This window comes from Brachyhypopomus gauderio, chromosome 2 (genome assembly GCF_052324685.1).
Source record: "Brachyhypopomus gauderio isolate BG-103 chromosome 2, BGAUD_0.2, whole genome shotgun sequence".
Lineage (NCBI taxonomy): Eukaryota > Metazoa > Chordata > Actinopteri > Gymnotiformes > Hypopomidae > Brachyhypopomus > Brachyhypopomus gauderio.
The window spans coordinates 40760397-40786591 of record NC_135212.1 but is presented as its reverse complement, the minus strand read 5'-3'; the positions used below and the strand labels follow the sequence as shown (position 1 = coordinate 40786591).

Sequence of the window (26195 nt, the reverse complement as noted above, 5' to 3'; positions counted from 1 at the left end):
GTCAACAACAGCGATGAATATAACAACGACCTAACCTCACGGATATATGCGCCGCTCCCCCTGCGAAGCCCGGAACTCCTCTGGAGGATGATGGGAAATGTATTCGTTAATGCATTATGAATAAGCTATTTCTTCTTGAAAAATGACATCGATATTTCGTTTATATCTCTAATGAGTAAACACATATATTTATGTTGAAATGAAATGCTATCAGAGTTAATTTGATGTAGTCTCATTTGAGGACCGTGATAATTGTTCATTACAAACTACAACACCCAGAGACGAATGATAAAACCAAGTTGCCCAAACGCACCCACCTTTCTTTTCGTCGTTCTGCAAAAGATGGCGTCAGTGCAAAACCGAGACGATTGCGTTTGTTTGAACATACGAAATTGGGCGTGAGGAAGGTAGAATATTGAAAAATCATTCTCATTCTTCGATCAAATATTAAGAAACACCCAGACAGAACAATTTTATTAATCGCCATTCATGTTTTGTATGTATGTGGCCTACTTTCATGGCTGGTGTTATTTAGGGAGCGGGCAAAGGGATTAAAAACTCCAATTCCCAACAGCCTTAAGGCGGAATTGAGTGGTTGTTATGGTAATTGTAGTTTTTAGACCATTTCCTGCTTTCTGTTGAGTTTTCGGGCTCATATCATGGGAAGCGCGTTTAACTAAGTTTTCAGAGCCATTTGTTTTGCGTTTTGTATATTTTTTTTAAGCTTTGAGAAAACACTGACCGTATTATTTACTTACAGGCTCACCAACATGCAAAGTTGTTATCCTTGCTGTTTTGTTTCAAAACAGTTCATAAAAGGTTGCTCTTAAAAATAATTTTACGAGTTGATAGCGGTTTGCCTTGAAACATCTGAAAGAAGAGGGTGCAGACCAGGGGGGGTTTAGGGTCACCATGGCAACACAGGCAGTGGAAGGAAAAAAGCACCCCAAAGATACGGGCAGCCCCAGAGGTGTCTCTCCTGGCCCTCTGGAACCGTCGCTGTCTTGGTGCCTGGCCCAGCTGAGCACACCAAACCCCTCACCTGACAGCCCCGGCAGTGGGCACACCGGGGCCGACGTTACGGCCATCGGTGCAAGAGACGCAGATAAGAGTCTGAGGGCTGCGCAGTGGAAAGCTTTGGTCGCCATCCGTACTCAGCACATTAAAGGGGGCAGCAGCCGGATCGTGCGGTTCCAAAGCCAGGGGGGGCTGCGCCCCCTGCTGGACATCCTGCACAGGCCCGAAAGCTCCAGGAAGATCCTGGACCTGGCGCTCAGCATCCTGGCCAACTGCTGCACGGAGAAGCGCGCACGGGCTGAGGTGATAGGTCACGCCGCTCCCGCTCGTCCGGATGAACCTCAGAGGGCATCACTCTCCTTACTCAGCTGTAGTCACGTCTGTCTAGCATCATGACGCTAGTTTTGTTTTTTCTGTATAATAAAAAAAATCGTCTTAACTCTTGAATACACAATTATGTTTGCATTTCTAATGCTATACTACATTTGCTCCTCCCCCTTATAATTAGATTTAGTAGACATGATTGATGTTTGAAGTTGTTTTTTTAAAACCCTTTTTAGGTGAGGAAGTTGGATGGTGTTCCTATTGTGGGTAAGTTTTACAAAGTCAAATGACTTTCCAAATGATTTTTCTGTTTACTGAAATGGTTAATATTTAAATATCTGTTCTGAGATTACTATGGTTTAAGGTTTTTTAAGTGTCTGGTTTTTTATGTTTTCACTGTGGTGTTTTAATGGCGGTGCTTTTCGACATTAATAGTGCAGGTTCTAAAGAGACATGTGTCCGTGGAGACGGTGGAGAACCGGGCTGCTCGGACCTTGGGGAATCTCGCTGTGGACCCTGAGGGTTCCTCCCAAGTCCACTCTGCAGGTCTGATTCTTCTTTAGGCCTCTGTTTCTTAATCTTATTTTGGTATTTTGGTAATGTAACATCATTTGCAGCTTTATTATTTTGTGTATTTAAAATAGTGTCAGTAAAATAGTGTTACCCTAACTTAAGAATCATAGACTTTCAATCAGAAATGTTTGTCACACTCTCCGTGCGGTTTAAGGTCTCGTAGCCTAACGGGGCCTCTCTTTTCCTCCCTCATACAGGCGGGGTTCCACCGTTGCTCCTTTGCCTGTCCCTCTCGTGTTCTTCCTCACCATCCTCTCCCTCAGCCCTAGCGCCAGCCGCGGTGCCCTCTTCTGCCCGGCTGGAGCGTGCGCAGTCTGCCGCTCGCGCCCTGCTCTACCTGTCTGACACGCCCTCCAACCGCCTGGCGCTGCTCTCGCAGGGAGCCCTGCCGGCCCTAGCCCCCTTCCTCACACCAGAGTACCCGGCAGGCCTGAGACGGGTGGCTCTACGTGCCTTCCACGAGCTGACCAGGGGCTGCGCTGCTGAGTGTGCCAGAGAGGTTTCTGCATCCGGTGCACTGGCTCAACTCGGGCTCCTGGCTTCTGAAGAGGGGGATAGGCCTCTTGAGGAGCTTGCATTAAAGACTCTGGCAAACTTGTGCTCTCAAGGTTGCTTGCGCCCCCTGGTGGGCTCACTCGGCGTCATCCAGAAGTTTGCAGAGGAAGTTAAAAAAGATCCCTTGAGGTCAGGTGTCTATTTCAAGGCTTTGTGTCTGTGCTGCAAAGAGGCTGTGAACCGGGCCAAAGTAAAGGAGGGCGGCGGACTAGAAGTGCTGATTGGTTTCTTAGCTGCCCATCACAACCACCCTCTCACTCGATTGGCTATTTTGGCTTGTGTGGACTTTGTGTATGACGAGGCTGCCCTGGAGCAGCTGCAGGAGCTGGGTCTGGTGCCCCTCCTGGTCGCGCACCTGGTGGAACTCGCCAAAGGGGAGGAGCTCAGTGCAGGCAAGATGGACGCCAGCCTGTCCTGTGGCTCCCAGTGCAACGAGCTAATGGCGTCCTGTTTTGACTCATTTGATTTTCCTCCTCCTGAGGGGAGCAGGAGGGAGGAGGCCGGAAGGGAGCATGGCCTGGGCTCCTCAAGCTTCCTCAGCCTCAGGTGAGTTCCCAGAATCCACTACTCTCTTCTCATAATCAACTCTCTTCCTTCTCAGCAGGGCACCCATGAATCACGATTACCAAGCTCATTTAATCACCAATTGCAGTATAAATTCATTCACTTCTATACACACCCCCCAATATAAAATTCAGTGGTAGATTCTTATTGACTCCTGTAGTTTAGTAGTAGTCTGACTCAATGGTGTCTTGAATTCTGGCCTATCCGTACTATTACCTAGGATGTATTCTGTGATCAGAAGCAAAGCGCTTTGTAAGTCGCTCTGGATAAGAGCGTCTGCTAAATGCCGTAAATGTAAATGTTTTGTAAATTGAATGCTGTGTCTGTTTTAGGTCCTGGCTGGTGTCTGAGGGTTTGATCTCCTCAGAAGGGGAGCTGATGGAGTCTCCCTGTGTGTCGGATGGAGATGGGAGCAGCCCTCAGCCCTTCTACTCTCCCTCCTCCTCTTCCTCATCGCCCTGTCTGACCCCCGTCTCTGAAGTGCCCTCGCCCGCCCCGGTGCTGGTGAAGCCGCTGTCGTCGCCCTCGGGCCGCACCAAACCGGGCCGCTTGTCTTCCTCTGTTCCTCCGCCAGCCTCTCTGAACCCCCTGCTGAGAACCCCCCCAATCTCTCCCCCTCTATTACCCCTGTCTAGCCCCTCGACTCCCCAGTCTAAACCTCCTCCACCCTCTCTCTCTCCTCTCAAAGTACCCTCCCCTCCCAGGAAGCGGCTCCGTACGTCATCCTCCTCCTCCTCCTCTTCCTCGTCTTCATCCTCTTCTTCTGCCCCTTGTCGCACGAGTCTTATGGCCCTGGACGCTCCCCCCTCGGTGACCAAGGCCCCCGTGTACCAGCACCCCTACCACCCCGAGCCGTGGACGCCCGAGTCGCCCATCCTGCTGCTTCTGTCCCGCTTCTCACACGCGGCAGACCCCAGCGGGGCTCTGGTCAGCGCCGGTGTCTTCTCGGGTCTGCTCTACTACCTCACGCACCACCCAGACCCCAGCGGCCGCTGCTTCCGCATGCTGGCCCGCCTCAGCTGCAACCCCAACTGCTTGCAGGCGCTGGTCCGCTCCGGTGCCGTGGCGCTGCTTCGCCACCGCCTCTGCCCCGGAGACAAGCAGACGAGCAGGACGAGCAGGGCCAAGGACGGGCAGACGGACCGCACCAAGGCCAAAGTTCACCAGCTGGGTGCGTCCTCGCTCAGGATATTGCGTCATGTGAACAGATGTGTTTAGTGGTTGCGGGAGCTGTGTCAGCTCTGGGCCTCGTGTTGCTGAGCTGCTCAGTCTAGATGCTGCTCTCTGCATATTTTGGGCTTTTTTTAAACCTGCGCCAGTACATCTTATTTGGCACATGAGGGATCTCTGTGTTCGTCACACAGGTCAAGCTGGGATAGCTCTCCCAGTGTGCAGTGTGTGCAGCATGTTAGGAATGTGATGGATGCCTGAGATGTTAAAGCTGTGTTGTCCTGTCCCGTCCCCACAGGTCAGGGACTTCTGAGCAATGTGCGTGTTCAGAGTGAGACGGCCTTCGGATCTGGAGTTCTCACCCATATCATTCTATCAGGCTCCGAAACCGACAAGCTGTACTGTGTCCTTTCTCTGCCTTTGATAACCAGGTATGTTCAGGACCTTAATGTTCATATTAGACAGACACCAGCCTTGACCACTGCTGCAACACAACTGATTAACTGAGCGTTTGGTTGGTTTTGAGGGAGACTAGTAAATGATGCGGTCGTTCTGCTGTCAGACTGGGTTTGAGGAACACTGGGTTGATTCAGCACCTGCCTTGCTTCCCTGTTGCAGTAATCGTGTTCTTTTGAAGAGACTGCTGCTGGACAGTGGAGGTTTGGTCTTTGCTCTGGAACCTCTCGCCTGCTTGGAGACCGGTGATGATGAGAAGGAGCACTCTGATAAGTGCAGTACATTCCTCTCAGCATGGCTCTGTCCACCTCAGCAGGCATCTGCCTCCAGGCTACATTCCCTATACATCTCCCTCCTGATTGGCTGCCTGTCTAGTCTTATGGCGTGTTCCAAGGCTGGGTTGGACAGAAGTAAGTGTGTCCAAGATACCACGGCGGAGACGGCGTTGGGTCCAGTGAAGAGTCCCCTGCATCTGGAGGAAGAATCAAATCCCTGTCCCCAGTTTGTTCAAGATCCACAGACCTCCAAGCCCTGCCCGTACCAAGCCTCGTCCCACAACCTCAGATTCCTATTGGATGATGGAACGTTGCTCTTGGCCAATCGGGTTGCGGTTGCCGGGGAGGAGGGCGTGGAAGAGGTTGGGTCCGAGTACTTCCGTGCTCTGTTGAGGGGTGGGTTTGGTGAGGCACGCAGGTCATTGGACGAGGCTGTGCCAATCAGAGATGTGAGCAGGGGCATGTTACTGCCTGTGCTGCATTACCTTCATGGCTGTCGCATGGCCAGCACAGGCTACGGGTGTCCACTATTGTCCTCTTTGGCGTCGAGTGGTTTGGCAGGGCAGACGGCCTTCCAGAAGAGCCCCTTGGCTGAGGTGATGAAGGGGGCCAGTCGGTTTTTGGTGCCGGACTTACAGCAGGCAGCTGAGGACTTGTGCGTGTCCCTGCTCTCGAGAGTGAGTCCAGTCAGACCCAGCACGTCGGATGACCGCACTAGGAGCGGCAGTAGGCCAGAGGCGGGACCGGCATTCCGAGGGCCCGTCCAACCAGGGACTGGGACACAAATACAGGTGTCAAACGGCAGAACAGGCCAGAACGCTGAGGCGCAGTGTTCCAACCCGCCCTGTAAACGCAGCGGTTCTCAGAGACCCGAGCACACCCACAACGCAGCCTCGTCGCCTTCACTGTCCACGGGGGAGGTGGTGGAGGGCGGTGGCCTGCAGGCCCTCCTGCCTCAGGTGTACTGGTTCTCCCAGCACTACGCCTACCCCAGGCTCGGCCGCACCTGTCTGTCCATTCTGCTGCGGCCGCAGGAGGCACGCTACAGCCCCCTACCCCTCTCCGTCTCCACCGACTGCCTCCTCCGTCTGGCCAGCGGCGTGGGCAGCACGGAGGGCCTGCGGATGGAGCTGCTGGACCTTGTGTCTACAGCTCTGAGCTAGAGCTCCAACATACCCTTGGGATTATCCAGAATGTTCCACTTGGAACGTACCTTACAACAAAAAAAATGTCCAAGAAGGGGAGATTTATAATGACCAAGTCTGACATCTTGACTGACTGCCACGTCTTTGTCCTTAAAATATGCCAACAGATTTGATATTCTTTTTTTCTTCCTTTTCCCATCTATTAGCATGTTGTGTCATATCTACTTTGCTAAAAAGACTTTGGCAGTTCAGTATGAGCAAGAGAGCAGAAACTGTATTTGAGATGTCAGGACCAGTTCACCTGACTCTCTGTCTTCAGAGTGCACAGGAAGAGACCACAAGATGCTTTTTACAAGGAGGGGGGGGCAGATTCTCAGTCCAGTCCTCAGGAAGCATCAGCCAGTGCAGGTTTTTATGTTTTGTTTATTTTTTGTTTGGATTTTTTTTTTTATTCATTCCTCGTGAGCATGATTACTAGAACTGTTGATTTATATAAGCTGTTAATACCTGGCTTAGTGGTTCTGGGAGCTGGACCGTGTATACCCAGGAGCTGGACGGAGAACTCTGCTGTAGAGGTGGAGAGCTGGAGGCATTCTGAACTAAACTGCAGGCCCATCGGGGCACTGAGAGAGAACCTGGACCACGGACCGTGTCTGGGAATGAAGGGAACTGATGGAGAATCAGTTTGTTTTGGTTTGCAGTTTGGACCACATTATGTTTGGTCATATATGTGCAGTAATTCTGAAGTGGCTTTATCAGATGTTATTGGTTGTTTTTATTTTTTCTTCAGTATCAGTACTGTCTATTTTGTATATTAACATTTGTAAAATGGCATTATTTTTTTTAAAGGCCTTTCTGCACACTAATATTCAGAAATGAATTTTGTCATGTGGTCCAAATGGATGTTATTATTATTATTATTATTATTATTAATAATGCTGCATTCAGAAGATATTTACTCAGACACATTGTAACATAAAACATACTGAAGTAGTTTATGACTGTACAGTGTATGATGTGGATTAAGAATATGACACGGACAGAGTAATGTTTACCGTCTGTTTTCATTTTTTCATTTTGTAAAAATAAGAGCCCAATGTATTATGGGTAAGATAGATGGGAATGGGTTGGTTTATGATTGGCTACCATTATATGGACATGATGTCAAAGGCCAAAATCAGGGGTTTCTCCCCCTTCATGAAACATCAGAATAAAAAGCTTATGCACTTCAAGTGTGTGTGTGTATGTATGTGTATGAATGCAGTTATTTGTGTGTGTGTGTGTGTGTATGTATGTGTATGAATGCAGTTATTTATGTATGTGTGTGTGTGTGTGTGTGTGTGTGTGTGTGTGTGTGTGTATGAATGCTTGAATATGGTGACCTTTTATTCTATTTATGTTGTCTATTTAAGCTTGACGTCTTTTCCAAATATTTCCAGGTAGGAAGTCATTATTTGTTGATTTAGTCAAACGGAACACTTTTTTCATGTCTACAAAATCCAGTTGTAATTTATTTTTGTCATTGCTTAAATCACGGCTCTCCATTCAGGTGCTGGAACAAGCACAGAGACGGCAGGCTTGAAGGGTGTACAATTACACTTGGACACCAGGGGGCGCTGCATTCAGTGGTGAGAGCTCTCGTAACCAGTGGGAAGAGGGTTGGTGTGAGGGTTGTGGAACAGAGAGTGGTTTCCGTCACCCCAGGGCCAGGGCTGCAAGAGTGGAGGGAGACGGACCTGCAGTGAGTCCTCAGGTATGACTGTACACAGGCTAAACGTTCACAGCCTCACATGCACTTCCACAAACTGATGCTTTATTCATCTCTGTTTTGTGTGGTACAAACAAACCAAGACAAGCAACTGTAAACTCGCAGTGTGTTGAGATGATTGTTCTTTATCCCTCCGTAGGCAAGGGGCGCTCACCTTGGTGCGAATGCGCAGGTGTGGGTAGGGAACGAACTCGGCAGGCACATGAGGATGGGTTCTCTGCTTCAGGTAAGCGTTGACCATGCACACAGCCACGCCGGGCAATGCCACCACGAATGACAGTATCTTCCAGGTCTTCGCTGCGTGGCCAGGAACGCCGTTCACAAAACAAAACACTCGGGTTAGCCCTCGCCCTCTCTCCGCTGCACCGCAGTGTGTGTCTGCGCATGTTCAGAGGGGTGTACGTCTGCGTAGATTCAGAGGGGTGTACGTCTGCGCGTGTTCAGAGGGGTGTACGTCTGCGCGTGTTCAGAGGGGTGTGCGTCTGCGCGTGTTCAGAGGGGTGTGCGTCTGCGCGTGTTCAGAGGGGTGTACGTCTGCGCGTGTTCAGAGGGGTGTGCGTCTGCGCGTGTTCAGAGGGGTGTACGTCTGCGCGTGTTCAGAGGGGTGTGCGTCTGCGCGTGTTCAGAGCGGTGTGCGTCTGCGCGTGTTCAGAGGGGTGTGCGTCTGCGCGTGTTCAGAGGGGTGTGCGTCTGCGCGTGTTCAGAGGGGTGTGCGTCTGCGCGTGTTCAGAGCGGTGTGCGTCTGCGCGTGTTCAGAGGGGTGTACGTCTGCGCGTGTTCAGAGGGGTGTGCGTCTGCGCGTGTTCAGAGGGGTGTGCGTCTTCTGCGCATGTTCAGAGGGGTGTGCGTCTGCGCATGCGCACACACGAGAGGAAGAGAGAGAAGGCGTAAAGGACAGACTTGCATCGGTTCCGTGTGCTGCTGCGGCCGCGAGGACCCGCTGTGTCACCCGTGCTGAGGCAGACGCTGCCATCTCACCTGCAGACCAGAACACAGCACCACCAAAGTCCATCAGCACCGCCATGGTGACACTACGAGCAGATCCACAAACCCAGACGCAGGTGGATGTTGGAGTGTGTGGTGAGTGGAAGTGGACGCTGTAGTTGACGGGCAATGTTTGTTGACATGATAATATAAAGCAGGCAAATGACGTCCTGAACTGATTATTGATTAGACAGAACTAGGCCTTAATCAGATATTTTTGATAATTCACATTTTTTACTATAAAAGTGTAGTGACAATTTTGCATCTGTAATGTTAATTTACTGTTAGACACGGTGTTAGATTCTGTATGGCACAGATGAGACTGAAGCGTGAGGTGGTAGAGAGCTGAACCTCCACGTCACAGCTGAGGTTAACGCTGGACACAACACAGACGTTGACAGAATCACACCTTTTGTTTTAAGTACCTGTTTTGTGTTGGCTTGTGCATTTAGTATAAACAATTTGTAATATATGTAATATGTATAGTAATGATTGAAATTTAATAATCCCAATAGGTAATAACACTGAGATGAATGTCATACTTGAGTTTTAAGAACACTTTAGTAAAAGAAATGCAAATGTGTTTGACTTTTCTATCATTACCAAAATTATTAGGTAAAACAATTATTTTATTCTGCGTTAAAACTACAACACGTTTCTTAGACTGGGGCCTACTCACAGACAAGTCTACTGTGTCCTTCAAAATACAACCTTAGACCTCTCATATATTAAACCATTAATTATAACCAGCTTTCACATGCTAAGTAACCCATTTAAGAGGATTTCAATTTTTTTTTACATATTTCACTGTCCCAGGAGAATAAACAACCGCTTCACCATGAAGAAAGAGTCATGTCGTATCAAAAAGTAAATGGTTTATATCCTGCGTTTGTGTCCAACTTGGGAACATCTTGCAGTAAAGCACTTAGAAACGGCATGTAGAATACACTTACGTGTGTGTCCTGACAGATGAGCAGTTCTTTTGTTTAGCGATCGATTGCGAGTTCACTTTCCTTTCACTGCCTGTTTGTCCTTCAGTCTGTCCTGCTCTTCCCCGGTAGACTCCTCCCCACTAAATCTGAATGTCTGCCAACTTTGAAGTTTATATTTGGTCGAGTGCTCACATCGTCGGGTTACACCGTAAAGGGGAGGTGGAGGGATCGTGAGCTGGAAGCGTATCTACCTTTAACTGTGATGAAGCAACATTGTCTTTGGCGACTGCATGATCACACGCAGGTGTGTGTGTTTATTGTGGTCACGGTTTTATTTATTTAAATAATCAGATACTCAGATTAAGCAGATGGCAGTGGCGGACTGAGGAGAAAAAGTGGCCCAGGAGTTCCTGACAGACTGGCCCACTAATATATATATGTATATATGTGTGTGTGTGTGTGTGTACTGTATATGAATCTATACATGGCACGTAGTGTATATGACAGCTTTTACTGTCATATGGACAATATTACTTCTAGCAATAATATGATTACAAAGCCACATAGTGGCATAACAAAATAACTAACAAACTTAACAACTTGACCCTGACAAAATACAGGGGAAAAACAACTGGAAAGCTACTGAAACCTACATTGTTCACTCAGTGAGTAACCTTTGCAGCTTTTCTTTTTTTCTCTCTCAGCTTTTCAGCGCCACCTTTACGTTTCGTAGTTTGTTTAGACTCTGGCTTAGACTGCTCCATCTTTACAGCAATGCGGACCTATTTTTTTCACGTTTCAGTAGTGTCAAACGTGTCGCGGAGGGATCACATGATGAGTTAGACCCTCAGCCAGTGGTGGAGCTAGACTTTTTTTTCAAGGGGTGGCCAAAGGGTGACCAAGGCTTTATCAGAGGGGTCCATATACAAATGATGAACGAAAGGAAACACATATTTTCTCTTAACAGTGGGGTGGCAGTAGGGGTGGCAATTGCCCCCCTTTGGCTCCGCCACTGACCTCAGCAGTGTCGGTGTGCAACTGGCGTCTCTTTTTGTAACTCCCTCCAAGTTGAAAAACGGACACAAGGCGTTCCTGATTTACTGGCATTTAATCGGACAGAAGTGTAACCAAAGATGCCGTGAGAACTGTACAAACATAAATAATACATTTTCATACAGTAAGGGATTCTCATATAGAATAGACAATAAGAATATGATTCACAAATCAGTAGATTGGCTTACAAACAACATCAGTAAAATCGGAATAATCCTTGAGACTACATAACTAACCGAAACTTAACAATCTTTCAAAGACATCTTATTTCCCATACACACATTAAAATACAAATTGCATACCTCATTGGCCGCATTAACTTGAAAGGGTTAACAAAACCACATCTCGGAATGTCTTCTTTAACCAAGTTAAACTTCGCTGCGCGCTTCTCCAGATCTCTAGCGTACGGGGTAAGAATCGCCTCTGCCCGTCCACCTAGCGGACGGTTATTTCCGTTACCGTTTAAATCGACGCTGTCGTGTAGAGAGCGGCGCGCGACCAAAAATATCGCTCCATCCAGGGGCGAGGCTAGGGTATTTTTAGTGGTGCTAGAGCACCACCGTGAAGTTGCTCAGCACCCCCTGGCTCAACACATTTTTAAAATATTATATTATGCAAAAACCTTGCTCTGCACCTGCGCAATACTTTGGTATTGTGCCTCTGTGAGCACTGGGGGCTGGGCACCCCTAAAGACCAGATCCTAAAATCGCCCCTGGCTCCATCCATACATATCACAATCAGATTCAACAAACAAACCACTTCACCTCACTTCAACTCATTCACTGTCACTTCAACCACGAGAACAACAAACTGCGTGACCTCCACCGACGGCAGCCACACTTTTCTTGTCACTCGTGGGATACAAACAGGGAGATATAATTAATGTGGCCAGGGCCGGCCCTTCCATTAGGCGATATAGGCAAATGCTAGGGGCGCCGGCTGTCCAGGGGGGCGCTCGCGTCCATGCGGTTTTTTTTTTTTTTTTTTTTTTTAACAAATGAACAATTAATAAATGTGAAAACAAGCAAAGTCCACATAATCATAATTTCATTGTTTAATAATATTAGTCAAACTAGACATGCATTTCCTGAAGGAAATACATAGTGCTTGAAAAGAGATGCATGTGTGTGTGTGTGTGTGTGTGTGTGTGTGTGTGTGGAGTCTGCTCAATCTGCCCCTCTGCTAAATCTGCCCCATCTGCCCTTTTGCCCCATCTGCCCCTCTGCACCATCTGCACCATCTGCCCCCTCTGCTCCATCTGCCCCCTCTACTCCATCTGCCCCTCTGCTCCATCTGCCCCTCTGCTCTAGCCGCCCCTCTGCTCCATCTACCCCTCTGCTCTGTGTGACTGTGTGGAGTGGGTATGAGAGAGATGCAGGTGTGTGCGCGTGCGTGTGTGGGGGAGGGGGAAGAGACATTCAAAAATAACTGCCACTCTGTCTCTGCCACTCTGAGTGGAGAAGCCTTGTTTTATGTGATTTGCACCCCCCAAACAAACGGTCGTAGTTCGGGACCCGTTTAACTTATTGCTTCACTGAGGAGATTGTGTGAGAGAGGACCCCTTGCCGATGATTTTGATGTATTTTTGTGTGGTTTGACCCAAAAATGACTGATTTATGACAAGTTGATTGATTCTCATACATTTATATGGGGGCCAATGGGGCAGTTTTCTGTGTCTGGTGCCAAACAAATGCTCATAACTCTAAAAGTAATTCATCAAATGATTAGATATCTCGGCGTGCCAGAAAGGACAAGTTTCTCTCCCATTTACAATTTAAATGGAGCTTCTAGGTCAAGGTGTAAGGATTTTACAGCAGTTTATCCAAGAAAGTTTTGATCATTTTTTATGCCAGCTCACACTCTAACTGGCTGTTAAGATTTGAATTTCTGAACATTCCACCATTAATTTTAATATAGGGCCATTTTTCATTTTTAAACTCAATTCTATTAAAATCTATAACTCTAATCGACTCCAAAAACGGATAGCACACCACACAGAGCCGAGACCTTCGAAACGCAGTTCGAACGGAGTCTGTACGTTAAGCGGTTCGGGCCGCATTAATTGCAGAAATTTTGGAGAAAACGAAAAAAGGAATAACAATAGGGCTTTTAAATAATTCTTATAATAACTAGGGGTGACCTGCAATAGTCGCTGATTCGACTAGAGTCGACCATACCCCCTAGTCGACTATGAACGTCATAGTCGAATGTACCATTCTAACTGCATGGGGGTGCCCAAGGATGCAGCTAAGCATTAGTTGTTGCATGAAATGTCTTTGTTTTCGTTATATATAACCTTTTGTCATATAAAATCATCCTAATTTCTGTTAATAAATATTTTAAAATGATGTTTGCGCATTAACAATAGGCATCTTCCTTCTACACATCTACACATCAATAAATCACACCCTGCTGTTGCACAATCCAAAGAGCGGAGCTGAACACGCTACAGAATACGCGCAGCATCTGACGAGATTATAATGGCTACTAAAAACCTTCAAAAGTATTTTGAAAAACAAAGATGAATCAAACAAAGTAAAGTGCAAGTTATGTCGTCAACGTCTTTCATTTCGCACGACAACAACCAACATGGCATACCATTTAAAACGCGTAAGGCGAAAAAAAAAACGTTTGTCGTTTCAGTCGTCGTCTCGTCTCGTCGCGGTGCGTCTCGGCAAGTAGGCCGAAACATTTTTTTAAACATTTTTTGTTGTTTGCTTTTAAACCCCGTTACTTGAACCTTTCCTTGTATTATTTTGCTGTTGTGTGGCAATTTTTAAATATTTTCAGGCAGGCATATTTTATTTAAAATATTTTTGACATTTTGCACAGTGCCTGTCTGACAGTTCGATATGCGCAATGCGCACTGACGGTTAATGTTCTCTAATGTTTCATTAAAAAAAATAAATAAGTAAATAAATAAAAGCTAAATAAAGCCAAACTACCGTGTTTATTCTTTTATCTGAGTGTTTTAGGTTTTTACTTTGAAGAGGAAAAAAGTCCTGAATAAGAACGGGATCCCGTTTAAGGTGCTCTAAATAAAAAATAAACCCGATTCGACTATTAGTCGACTAAAGGGAAAAGCTGACGAATCAGATTCGACTATGAAAATCCTTAGTTGAATACACCCCTAATAATAACAACACACGACACCTATCACCCGCGCGCCAACCCGCCCTCCCCCGCGCGCTCTGCGCACCTCGTTACTGTTTCTCTGTGGGGAAAAAGACACCACAAAGTGAGTGACATCTCCTCGTAAAGTCGTCAAAAAGGCAGAAGCCCTCTGGTGCCCAGGGTAGAAAAATGAGAAACGTGGAGGAGGAAAGGCGGCAAAAAACAGGTAATATAATGGTAATATGTGGTGAATTAACACTATACCATTGGCGAAGCGTCAGGGACTTCAACGCCTTCTCTGAAGGTTAATTGATCTTAAAAAGGATGCTTTATCTATTATATGTAATATATGTTAATAACGCTTCACCAATAATTTGTATTTTTCCTATAAATCGGCTTTCAAATCCACTTTTCGTACTTGTGCTTGAAAAAAACCTCAGCGGTGAAATAAAAAATCAACCAATCAGAATATTTCACACCGTTGTTTCTAGGTAAAAGAGAGAAAGGCCCTTTTACATTGAGAGCTTTTATTATAGATTGGCAGTTTTATCAACCAATCATATTATCGAATTAGAATCGTGGGGGCGTGCACTAATGGTCTCATTTTTATTTGAAACAAATCCAAAATGTTGCCAACCTGTAGCCAGCCCCGTCGACAGGGGGGGACAACCGGGTCTGTTGTCCCGGGCCCTAGGGCCAGGGGGGCCCATCAAAGAGCCCAGCAATTTATTTTTTATTTAAAGTCTATAATTTTCAAATAATCTTGAAATTTTTCATTAATATAAAATTATGTACTCATAATAAGCTCAATGCCTCAAATATATATGTTTTTTACCTATCTGCATATTTTCCATTAAGTGCATACACCCCCGCCTCCCACTGGAAAATGGTTTGATCCAGCACCGACTGTAGCCGGCAGGTATCGGCCCAACAGCGGGAAATACAGTGGTGGATAGTTAAAGTAAATACAGAAATCTGGAGCGCAGAAAAGAAAGGAAAAACATTTACCTGACGAATTTTAAAGTTGCATTGTGTTCCAGGTTTGAAAAGTGCTGGAATTTAGGGTAAAGTACTTGAAAATGCTTGAAATTGTAACTACTTCGTTTCACAACAAATAGCTGTCTGACTGAACAGTTCTCGTGAAGACGTTAAGATTGGGCGTTTTGAAAATAAACAACCATTAAATAATGTGATAAAAAGCGAATTATTTCGAATCATTTCGAGTATATGTATAAATATTTAACTTAATTAAGTTTAACGTGCTGTAAAATATTGAAATGGACCTTTAGAGTGACGTACACGTGCTTTAATTCCGCTGAAGCGCGGCGCGCGCGAAGTTACAAAATTCGAGAGGCTCTCGCGCACGGGCGGAGTCACTGCGATTACGTCATTTTCGCGCGAACCCTCGCGCGGGGGGGGGGGGGGGGGGGGACATGAATTTTTCTTGTCCCGGGCCCCAGCAAGACTGTCAACGGGCCTGCCTGTAGCTGTTGTGTTTTTCTTTGAAACCAGCTCACTTGACTCGCAACTAACACTCAATCGTCATTGTGGCTTTTTCCCCTCTGTATGATCTTAGTGAAAACCGCCAATGTCATCATACTGCCCAATCCTAGTAGGTGCTATGATTAGCTTAGCTTAAAATAAATATATACTAAATGTTCATTGCAGATGCACTTTTGAAATAATGTTGCAGTAGGTAAATTGCCCTGATTTGCACTGGTGGTAGTTGTTGTTTTTAATTTATTTTTTTTATTTATTATTAATATTTAAAAGTTGTTCTCTGCACTACGTTATGTAAAATAGTTTTAAAATATTTTTTGTGCAACACCTTTATATTTATTGCTTGTTATATGGTAATATTTAAGTCATTTGCTTTTTATTTGTTTCTTTAATAGTGACACAATCAACCCGATGATTGATGATACAGGGGGCACCAACCAAAATCTCGCCTAGGGCACCACATTGGTCAGGGCCGTCTCTGAATGTGGCATTCGTATGGGCAGGCTTTTCCAGTTCGTGACTACTTGTATTAATAAGTGACACATCTGCTGTATGTTTTCGTAGTCCGGCCCGGATTTTCTGGGACAAGTTGTTTTTTTTCTGATCTCCGCTGCACACCGTCAGCCCGCATCAGCTGGCCCAGTACGGTCCAACTCGTTCATGTGTTTACAGGCTCAGTCTGCGGCCGCGCGCTGAGCAGGTTTGCCTCACTGTAGCGGGGAAGTAATAGGCACCGTTAAACAGCGGCTTGACTACGGGCTGGGGCCGCAGTGCGCGGCAATGGTTCCTCCATGGGCTGAGTTAAACCTCCGGCGGCCAGCGGCCCACTAACCCATCGGCCCACCGGGGAAATCCCCGGTAGTAATGTACAGTGTTGCGAATAACGCCGTTAAAAATAACGGCGTTAGGTAATGGCGTCATTTTGTCAGTAACGGGATAATATAATTAATTACTTTTCCTGTCGTTACAACGCCGTTGACGTTACTGGTCATTAAAAGCAGTGCGTTACTATATATTGATATACTAACAGTAATCCGAGCGGACCGCTGTCCAGGCTAGTGAGGAGTAACAGATCTCGATAGGTCACAGTTCTCGGTGTAACACCTGTTTAACTTAACAAGTCAGTAAGCGAATCAGAGCCAGTGTTTTTACACGCGCGCCGAAGCACGCCAGTGACACGGAGAGACACGCGAGACAAACGGCAGAAATGGCGAGTCAGGAGCAAGCCGAGGAAAAATTTGCATTTTCAAGGTGGCGATATAAACATTATTTAAGAAAATACTTGAAGTTCCTGAATGTCTACCAGACTGGGTATTTGATTTATTAAATTAAGGATAGAGGTTTTATTGTTAAGTTTACTTATGTTGTGAACAAACCAGTTGTCTCAGGTTGAGAGAATTAAATTTAATATGATAGATGTAAATGCACTTTATATAGTGTAACTGTTTACTTTAGCTTTTTTTTTTTTTTTTTTTTTAACAAAGATTTGGGATTTTAAAGGATTTTATCCTGCACTGGTCTGTGGATGTGCAATAAATATCAAAAGTTAAACACCTTTCTGATCTACTCATTCAACTGACTGTGAAAACTGCTTTTTCAAAAAAAAAATCTTTATTCATCGGCATATAACTTTTTTTTAACTGTAACGCAAATAGTTACTTTCCCTGGTAACGAGTTACTTTTATTATAGAGTAATTTAGTTACTAACTCAGTTACTTTTTTGAACAAGTAGTGAGTAACTATAACTAATTACTTTTTAAAAGTAACGTTCCCAACACTGGTAATGTATGCCAGTCCGACCCCGGCAGATGGAGGTTAATGCAGGTTGTAAGAAAATGTATTTTTCCTTCTTATAAATGTCCATGTAAAAATCACAAATATTCCAGCTGTCGCTCGTGTTCGTGGATCAGTCGACACGCTTGTTCGACACGCTCCTTAACTGCGACGTTACCGCGACCTGCAGCCATAGAAATAACAATATTGACCGCTGCTGCCTTTGTGCGTGCTGTTCGGATGAACACCTCTAGGGTACTCGGCTAGAAAAACACGTGGCACATCGCTATGTACGAAGTTATAAAAGGAAAAATGTGGCCTATTCCTCATTCAGTATGGGAATTAATTCCATTTGAGACCTTTCGAAGTAGTTGTGCAGTGGCCTGTGTGTAATATTATTTTTTGTCACAAGGTGGAGCAATTAGATAATGATACGAAGTTATTAGGAATCGATTGAATTGATCCGGGCTTCAGATGAGATTACAAGGAGAGGTGAATATTAAAGCCAACACTGCGCATTTTTATCTGTCACTATATGATTTTTTTTTATACAGCAAAATTCATTCCGAATGAGTTACACACCAGCTAAAATAAAATATGAAGGCTCGTCCCATTTCTGAATATAATCTCATATTTAACTAATAATAAATAAACTTCAAGATCATCTTGAAACGAAGCAATGGCACGATTTGTTTTTAACTGTTGTAAGTATGTGTATTTTATGACTTATTAACTGTAGTTAGTAGATGTACATTATGACTTATTAACTGTAGTAATGAAAGTATGTGTACCTTATAATTTATTGACTAGTATTTTAAGCAGGTGTACCTTGAGTGTTGCCGTCAGTGCCAGATCTAGGATTCTAGGAGTGAGGGGCCATCAAGGGGCCACAATATTCATAGAGGGGCCAACTATTTGTCCAAAATCCTTGCACACAATCCCTGGTTTCAGTAAGGTGTACACATTTCACCAGTCACACCATATTCAAACAATTAAATTTTAAAAAAGCTTACACAGTGAAATCTCCTTACCAATTTTACATGCATTTTTTAAAACACATGGCATGTGAGAAAATACAGCATTTTATTCATTTTTTAATTCATTTTACTTTTTCACAAATAAGTCAACTGAAAAAAATCTCAGACAAAATACACATGTGGGTAACTACTGTACATTACAGAGTACTTCATTATTCGTTTTTTGTGAACCGATCTGAACCATCTCAAATTAATTCATGTCTATTTCTTTTGCTCATCAGGACTCTATGCTCAGCACCCCAAGATGACTCAAATGCTCATCTGTCATTGATGTTCGTAGATGACTTTTAATCAAACTCGGGGCCGAAAAGATGCACTCACATGAAGCACTGCTCACTGGTGTCACAATGACTGGAACAATACAGATATGTTCAAAGATACTGTATCTCCCCCTGTGCTGCCGGTGCAAGACATCTCAGCTTAACGTCTCCGTATCAGAGTCCTGTCCCAATTTGTGGCATAAACATATAAATATGTCGGTTTCAAACTCCAGTGGCAGTGAATTTGATTGCTCATTCCCAATGCCCCCCAAAAGAGAGATATATCATGATGATATACCCTGCACTAGAGCACTCCTCTGTTAGCTGGGGGTATTTGTTCCACTCCTCTATTAGCTGGGGTATTTGTTCCACTCCTCTGTTAGCTGGGGTATTTGTTCCACTCTGAGTTTCTCCTGCCCCCTGGGTCTGTTTTTCCCCTTTGAACTAGGTGAGGTAAACACATTGGTCTTTCTGACTGTTGTTTCTTTCAGTAGCAGTTAGCATTAACACATTCTTGCACCTGTTATGGCCAATGTAAAAAAAAGCCTCTCAAATCCATTTTAAATCTTATTAATTTACTTGTATGTATTGTTGCTCAATGTTGCCAGTTAGTTTTCAGGTATGAAATCACGTTGGTCCAGAGTAAAAATGCATTTTCTCTTCAGTGGGAGAACTTTTCTCAGTTGGGAGTTTTTTTGCTCTGTCTGGCCCAAGGTCAATAAAACCTTCAAAACCAGTCTGACTTCATTATTGTTCAGTGTGTTGTGTTGGCAGCTGTTTCACATTTGTCTGGCCCAAGGTAATGAAATCCTTCAAAGGTTTCTGGAAATTCAGTTTCCTTTAACCTGTGTGCTGCCATGTTTCAGGTGAATCCATCTTACTTAGAGTCCATAACATAAAAAAAAAATCTTGTTTTTAAAATGTGTTTTACAGATTTACATTGGCTATGGATTTACAAACATATTTCCTATTTCAGCGCGCAATATACACTCACCGGCCACTTTATTCAGTATACCTGTCCAACTGCTCAATAACACAAATGTTGAATCAGCCAATCAAATGGCAACAACTTAATGCATTTAGGCATGTAGACATGGCCAAGACGATCTGCTGCAATTCAAACCGAGCAGAATGGGAAAGAAAGGTGATTTAAGTGACTGAATGTAGCATGTTTGTTGGTGCCAGTATTTCAGAAACAGCTGATGTACTGGGATTTTCATGCCCAAGCATCTCTAGGGTTTACACAGAATGATCATAAAAAGAGAAAATATGAAGTTAGCGGCAGTTCTGTGGGCGCAAATGCCTTGTTAATTCCAGAGGTCAGAGGAGAATGATCCGACTGGTTCGAGCTGATAGAATGGTAACAGTAAGTCAAATAACCAGTTGTTACAACCAGCCCCGTCGACAGGGGGGGACAACCGGGTCTGTTGTCCCGGGCCCTAGGGCCAGGGGGGCCCATCAAAGAGCCCAGCAATTTATTTTTTATTTAAAGTCTATAATTTTCAAATAATCTTGAAATTTTTCATTAATATAAAATTATGTACTCATAATAAGCTCAATGCCTCAAATATATATGTTTTTTACCTATCTGCATATTTTCCATTAAGTGCATACACCCCCGCCTCCCACTGGAAAATGGTTTGATCCAGCACCGACTGTAGCCGGCAGGTATCGGCCCAACAGCGGGAAATACAGTGGTGGATAGTTAAAGTAAATACAGAAATCTGGAGCGCAGAAAAGAAAGGAAAAACATTTACCTGACGAATTTTAAAGTTGCATTGTGTTCCAGGTTTGAAAAGTGCTGGAATTTAGGGTAAAGTACTTGAAAATGCTTGAAATTGTAACTACTTCGTTTCACAACAAATAGCTGTCTGACTGAACAGTTCTCGTGAAGACGTTAAGATTGGGCGTTTTGAAAATAAACAACCATTAAATAATGTGATAAAAAGCGAATTATTTCGAATCATTTCGAGTATATGTATAAATATTTAACTTAATTAAGTTTAACGTGCTGTAAAATATTGAAATGGACCTTTAGAGTGACGTACACGTGCTTTAATTCCGCTGAAGCGCGGCGCGCGCGAAGTTACAAAATTCGAGAGGCTCTCGCGCACGGGCGGAGTCACTGCGATTACGTCATTTTCGCGCGAACCCTCGCGCGGGGGGGGGGGGGGGGGACATGAATTTTTCTTGTCCCGGGCCCCAGCAAGACTGTCAACGGGCCTGGTTACAACCAAGGCATGCAGAAGAGTATCTTTGAATGCAAAAGTCAAACCTTGAGGCGGATGGGCTACAACAGCAGAAGACCACACTGGGTGCCACTCCCACTTGTTAAGAACAGGAAACTGAGGCTACAATTTGCACAGGCTCACCAAAATTGGATAATAGAAGATTGGGAAAAATGATGCCTGGTCTGATGAGTCTCAATTTCTGCTGCAACATTTGGATGGTAGGGTCAAAATTTGGCATCAACAACACAAAAGCATGGATCCATCCTGCCTTGTATCAATGGTTCAGGCTATTGGTGGTGGTGCAATGGTGTGAGGGATATTTTCCTGGCACACTTTGGGCCCATTAGTACCAATTGAGCATTATGTCAATGCCACAGCCTACCTGAGTATTGTTGCTGACCATGTCCATCCATTTATGCCCACAGTGTTCCCATCTTCTGATGGCTACTTCCAGAAGCATAATGCGCCATGTCATAATGTGCGGATCATCTCAGACTCGTTTCTTGAACACGACAGTGAGTTCACTGTACTCAAATGGCCTCCACAGTCACTAGATCTCATTCCAATAGAGCAGCTTTGAGATGTGGTGGAGCGGGAGATTCATGTCATGGATGTGCAGTCAACAAATCTGCAGCAACTGTGTGATGATATCATGTCAATATGGACCAGACTCTCTGAGGAATGTTTCCAGTACCTTGTTGAATCTATGCCATGAAGTATTAAGGCAGTTCTGAAGGCAAAAGGGGTCCAACCCAGTACTAGCAAGGTGTACCTAATAAAGTGGCCGGAGAGTGTACATGATTAAAAAGACGTTTTGTAATTTGGAATATTGGCCTAAAAATCGAATTTTAGATTCATATTTTGACAGTTCCTTATGACCCTAACGTTCATGTTGCTTTGTTAAATACATTTTCTTTAAATTGTTTTGTTAAACTCAAATGTTTTAACATTTACCAGAGTTTAACCCATTATTAGCCTATGTTCTCACATTACTGGTGCTCGTGCCCACATGTATTGTAAATGCGTCCCTTCTATGGCGCGGGTGTTTTCTTCCGTTTTAAAATATCTATATCTCCCCCTGCTGGTGACCTTTTAAAACCGTTTTCATCAAACCATTTTGGTTTAGCGCAGAACGAATTTAAAATGTATATCACAGGTGTTACAATTTTTATCACCCTCTAATCCTATCGTTTATTTACAATATGCATACAGCAAGAAACGGTATTATTTGTCCGTAGGAACGTATAACATGCGCAGCAAACGAAAGTGAACACGCCCTACTGTTACCGTTCAGAAAATACGAATTAGCATATTTAGTTAACGAATTTAAACCGTTGCCGAACGAATCAGAATCTATGAGAAAATATCTACATTAATCATCGTACAGGATGCAAAAACATTCTTGACCATTTAGACTTAACTAAAAGAGGGTAGAAGGAAAGGTGATGGTAGATGTTTACGCGTATTAACGCACGAGCAGGGTTGTCATGGTTTCACCCGGTAGCCGACACGTCCGTGTCCCGTTTCCCCCCAAATACCGTCTGATCAAACATATTCATTCTCACCACATTTACACGGTCAGTCCCAGGAGCAGTTGGATAGATAGGTCTGAAACAAATAGGTTCTGCCGTCGAATCCGCGATAGTGCCAATGACAGCGTTTTTCTAACCTCCTGGGACACTGATCTTTTGGACCAAAAAGACGGATTGCTTTGCGCGAACTTCGCCTGGGCTCGAGCGCACGCGCGCGGGTTTGATGGCCAGTCTGCACGCGCGAGCTGTGAATACTGAAGATGACACGCCGCTAATAGCGAATGTCAAAGTGACGTCAGTAGGGCGCTGGCAAGATTCAGATTTTGTCAAACAGGAGATCGGTCAGAATAAAAAGTGTCCGCCAGATTTACACTGGGGTGATCGTACGAAGTACTTTTATTTCCGGCCTGGAAATTTATTCCTCATTAATGCTGAATGCGGACAGCAGACATGGCATAGCCCAGGACCATATAGTCTGGTGTGCTTGATGGAAGTTTTATCTCGTATTCTGCAGTCACTGATGACTTCTGCAATCTGAATATACTACCGTCCTCTGTTGGATGGGTGCGATGTCCTATTTGAATCCGGACAGTGAACTTGAACATTTTGATGGACTTTCGCTCATCTACTGGTAAGAGGAATCGTTGTATAGCCTAGGCATAAAGTCGGTGATTATTTAAACTTATTAGTGAAGTGGTCCGTCTCCACAGCTTAAAGAAAACATGCTTCAACGTGGTCAATGGTACAATTGAATATGGTTGTTTAAGATATTTCAGGTAAGGTTCGATAAAGCGAATGGTAGCCTCATTCTGCCGCTTAGCCTTGCACTCGAGATATACCTGACACCTTACTGCATTACGGAAACGCAGCGTGCACCGCAATGATAACCAGCACGTGATGTTTGTAAAATGCTGCATGCAGTAAACTAAACTCGAAAGCAAAAAATGGCCTTTGTATCAAATATTAGCGGTTCTAAAAAGCTTTGCATTTAGTGATGTTAAGCGAGTTTATGTCATGCCTTTAATTGTAGTTAATGTTGCGTGCGTAAAGTTCATGCTCTATATGCGTAATACACTTTTGCAGTCGCAGAAAGGTTTGTTGAAAAACACTGAAAAGATCAAATGTACTTTTTATTCATTTCAAAACCCAAATTGTACTTGGTCTAAAGTTAAGTCTAAATATTCATGCATATATTTTTTACCCAGTGTAACCTACTTAAGTGAACAGCCCTGTTTTTCCTCAAATGTAGTAAATTATGATGATTAACATTAGATAAAATAGACGAGTTCATTCGTCTTCCCCTTTGTGACTATCTCAGCGACTGACAGCATTAAAAAACACCTTAAAACGTAAATTGTAAACTGAGCAAAAACATTTCCCCCAAGAGATGTCCCAGTGAAAAAAATGCTCACAAGACCCTGTTAAAAATCCCATGTGAAGTACAGTCGGCTGTCTGTCACCTGAAGGGTGTCCCTATCAACATGCCCGTGATGCAGGCGTTATAGAGCTTGTTGGCCGGTGTCAGAATACAGTTACTAATAAAGGCGCTGAAGTCAAACCGCGGGCAATATGCCCACATCAGGACGAACTAAGCAAAGATGGTCGGGCTTGAGAACAAGAAGGGAAGATAGCATCTACTGGGGGAGAGGACTCGATCTGCAAGACTGTGCAGAGAACAAAGCAGAGCTAAGACATATTATCTCATAACGAATGCAAAAACAAGCAGGTGTGGACAGGGGTTGAAGGATAGGGGACAAACGCTGGGTGTGATGAGTCTATGTGCAGTTTCTCATAGAGAAACCAGGTCTCCTGAGTACAGTCAGGACACAGAAACGATACTCTGAAAGGATGTGGAAGTCCATATTAAGGCTTATGTACGCAGAATTCCTGCCAATAGAGCACCTGTATTATCTGTCTAAATGTTATGCAAGAAAACACCTTTCAGGAATATGATGCAGTTCTGAACACCTCCCAAGTGTGCTGCTGGGAGATTTCTTAGAGACAGGACTTGCCCATTCGGCCTCTAGCAGTTTATCTCACTGCAGTGCTGTTACTGCAGACGTCTGTAATATTGTTTGGACCAGACAATGTAGAGGAAAAGCAGTAAATACTGTTATGCAGTCTGCTGTGCGTTCAAAGGGATCTAGACATCAGTGAAGCTTATTTCATTTCTGACTGGCTTCTTAAGCTGACAGTTTTGCTAACTTTGTACTCAAAAAATGGCTGTAAATATATGCTTATGACAAGTGTTTTTGTCATTGGCTGTGAGACAGTGGTGTTCTTTTGCTTTGTGTGGGATGATTTTAGAGCTTTTCACTTAACCATCTTTGTATACGGAGAGTGTGTGGGGTGAGACGGTGAGGGGTCGTCATTATTGAGTGTGTAGGTGTGGGGTGAGATGGTGAGGGGTCGTCATTATTGAGAGTGTGTAGGTGTGGGGTGAGATGGTGAGGGTTCGTCATTATTGAGAGTGTGTAGGTGTGGGGTGAGATATTGAGGGTTCGTCATTATTAAGTGTGTGTAGGTGTGGGGTGAGATGGTGAGGGGTCATCATTATTGAGAGTGTGTAGGTGTGGGGTGAGATGGTGAGGGTTTGTCATTATTGAGAGTGTAGGTGTGGGGTGAGATATTGAGGGGTCGTCATTATTAAGTGTGTGTAGGTGTGGGGTGAGATGGTGAGGGTTCGTCATTATTGAGTGTGTGTAGGTGTGGGGTGAGACGGTGAGGGTTCGTCATTATTGAGTGTGTGTAGGTGTGGTGTGAGATGGTGAGGGTTCATCATTATTGAGAGTGTGTAGGTGGGGAGTGAGATGTTGAGGGTTCGTCATTATTAAGTGTGTGTAGGTGTGGGGTGAGATGGTGAGGGTTCATCATTATTGAGTGTGTGTAGGTGTGGGGTGAGACGGTGAGGGTTCGTCATTATTGAGTGTGTGTAGGTGTGGGGTGAGACGGTGAGGGGTCGTCATTATTGAGTGTGTGTAGGCGTGGGGTGAGACGGTGAGGGTTCGTCATTATTGAGTGTGTGTAGGTGTGGGGTGAGACGGTGAGGGGTCGTCATTATTGAGTGTGTGTAGGCGTGGGGTGAGACGGTGAGGGTTCGTCATTATTGAGTGTGTGTAGGTGTGGGGTGAGACGGTGAGGGGTCGTCATTATTGAGTGTGTGTAGGTGTGGGGTGAGACGGTGAGGGTTCGTCATTATTGAGTGTGTGTAGGCGTGGGGTGAGACGGTGAGGGTTTGTCATTATTGAGTGTGTGTAGGTGTGAGGTGAGATGGTGAGGGGTCGTCATTATTGAGTGTGTGTAGGTGTGGGGTGAGACGGTGAGGGGTCGTCATTATTGAGTGTGTGTAGGTGTGGGGTGAGACGGTGAGGGGTCGTCATTATTGAGTGTGTGTAGGTGTGGGGTGAGACGGTGAGGGTTCGTCATTATTGAGTGTGTGTAGGTGTGGGGTGAGACGGTGAGGGTTCGTCATTATTGAGTGTGTGTAGGTGTGGGGTGAGACGGTGAGGGTTCGTCATTATTGAGTGTGTGTAGGCGTGGGGTGAGATGGTGAGGGTTCGTCATTATTGAGTGTGTGTAGGTGTGGGGTGAGATGGTGAGGGGTCGTCATTATTGAGTGTGTGTAGGTGTGGGGTGAGACGGTGAGGGGTCGTCATTATTGAGTGTGTGTAGGTGTGGGGTGAGACGGTGAGGGTTCGTCATTATTGAGTGTGTGTAGGTGTGGGGTGAGACGGTGAGGGTTCGTCATTATTGAGTGTGTGTAGGTGTGGGGTGAGACGGTGAGGGGTCGTCATTATTGAGTGTGTGTAGGTGTGGGGTGAGATGGTGAGGGTTTGTCATTATTGAGTGTGTGTAGGTGTGGGGTGAGACGGTGAGGGGTCGTCATTATTGAATGTGTGTAGGTGTGAGGTGAGACGGTGAGGGTTCGTCAT

At 44.9% G+C, this 26195-nt stretch overlaps 3 protein-coding genes across 7 annotated transcripts in view; 2 read left to right on the top strand and 1 right to left on the bottom strand.

The window, feature by feature from the left end:
- The first annotated feature begins 912 nt into the window (after positions 1-912).
- armc5 (armadillo repeat containing 5) lies at positions 913-7311 on the top strand. 2 transcript variants are annotated; one of them, XR_013127867.1, is made up of 8 exons: positions 913-1320; positions 1578-1608; positions 1777-1887; positions 2112-3015; positions 3366-4204; positions 4502-4634; positions 4822-6487; positions 6596-7311. XR_013127867.1 is itself a non-coding variant. In XM_076996128.1 (7 exons), exons 1-7 carry the CDS (start codon positions 913-915, stop codon positions 6095-6097), a joined length of 3702 nt encoding a protein of 1233 aa, XP_076852243.1. In that variant the 3' UTR covers positions 6098-7311. The 2 variants fall into 2 exon arrangements, 1 of the variants encoding a protein (XP_076852243.1); XM_076996128.1 differs by having other exon boundaries at positions 4822-7311.
- Positions 7312-7570: 259 nt separating this feature from the next.
- On the bottom strand, positions 7571-9938 carry cox6a2 (cytochrome c oxidase subunit 6A2). The gene is made up of 4 exons (XM_076996156.1): positions 9785-9938; positions 8748-8825; positions 8002-8144; positions 7571-7791 (listed from the first exon to the last, which is right to left on the bottom strand). Exons 2-4 carry the CDS (start codon positions 8818-8820, stop codon positions 7702-7704), a joined length of 306 nt encoding a protein of 101 aa, XP_076852271.1. The 5' UTR covers positions 8821-8825; positions 9785-9938; the 3' UTR covers positions 7571-7701.
- Positions 9939-22047: 12109 nt separating this feature from the next.
- LOC143505353 (syntaxin-binding protein 4) overlaps positions 22048-26195 on the top strand; it is a 39288-nt gene continuing 35140 nt past the window's right edge. For 2 of the 4 annotated variants that reach the window (XM_076996127.1, XM_076996123.1), the window contains exon 1: positions 22049-22894. In XM_076996127.1, coding sequence (XP_076852242.1) covers positions 22824-22894 — 71 coding nt within the window. In that variant the 5' untranslated portion in view covers positions 22049-22823. Of the gene's footprint in view, positions 22895-26195 lie in introns of all 4 variants that reach the window. The other 2 variants (XM_076996122.1, XM_076996121.1) reach the window with 2 other exon arrangements.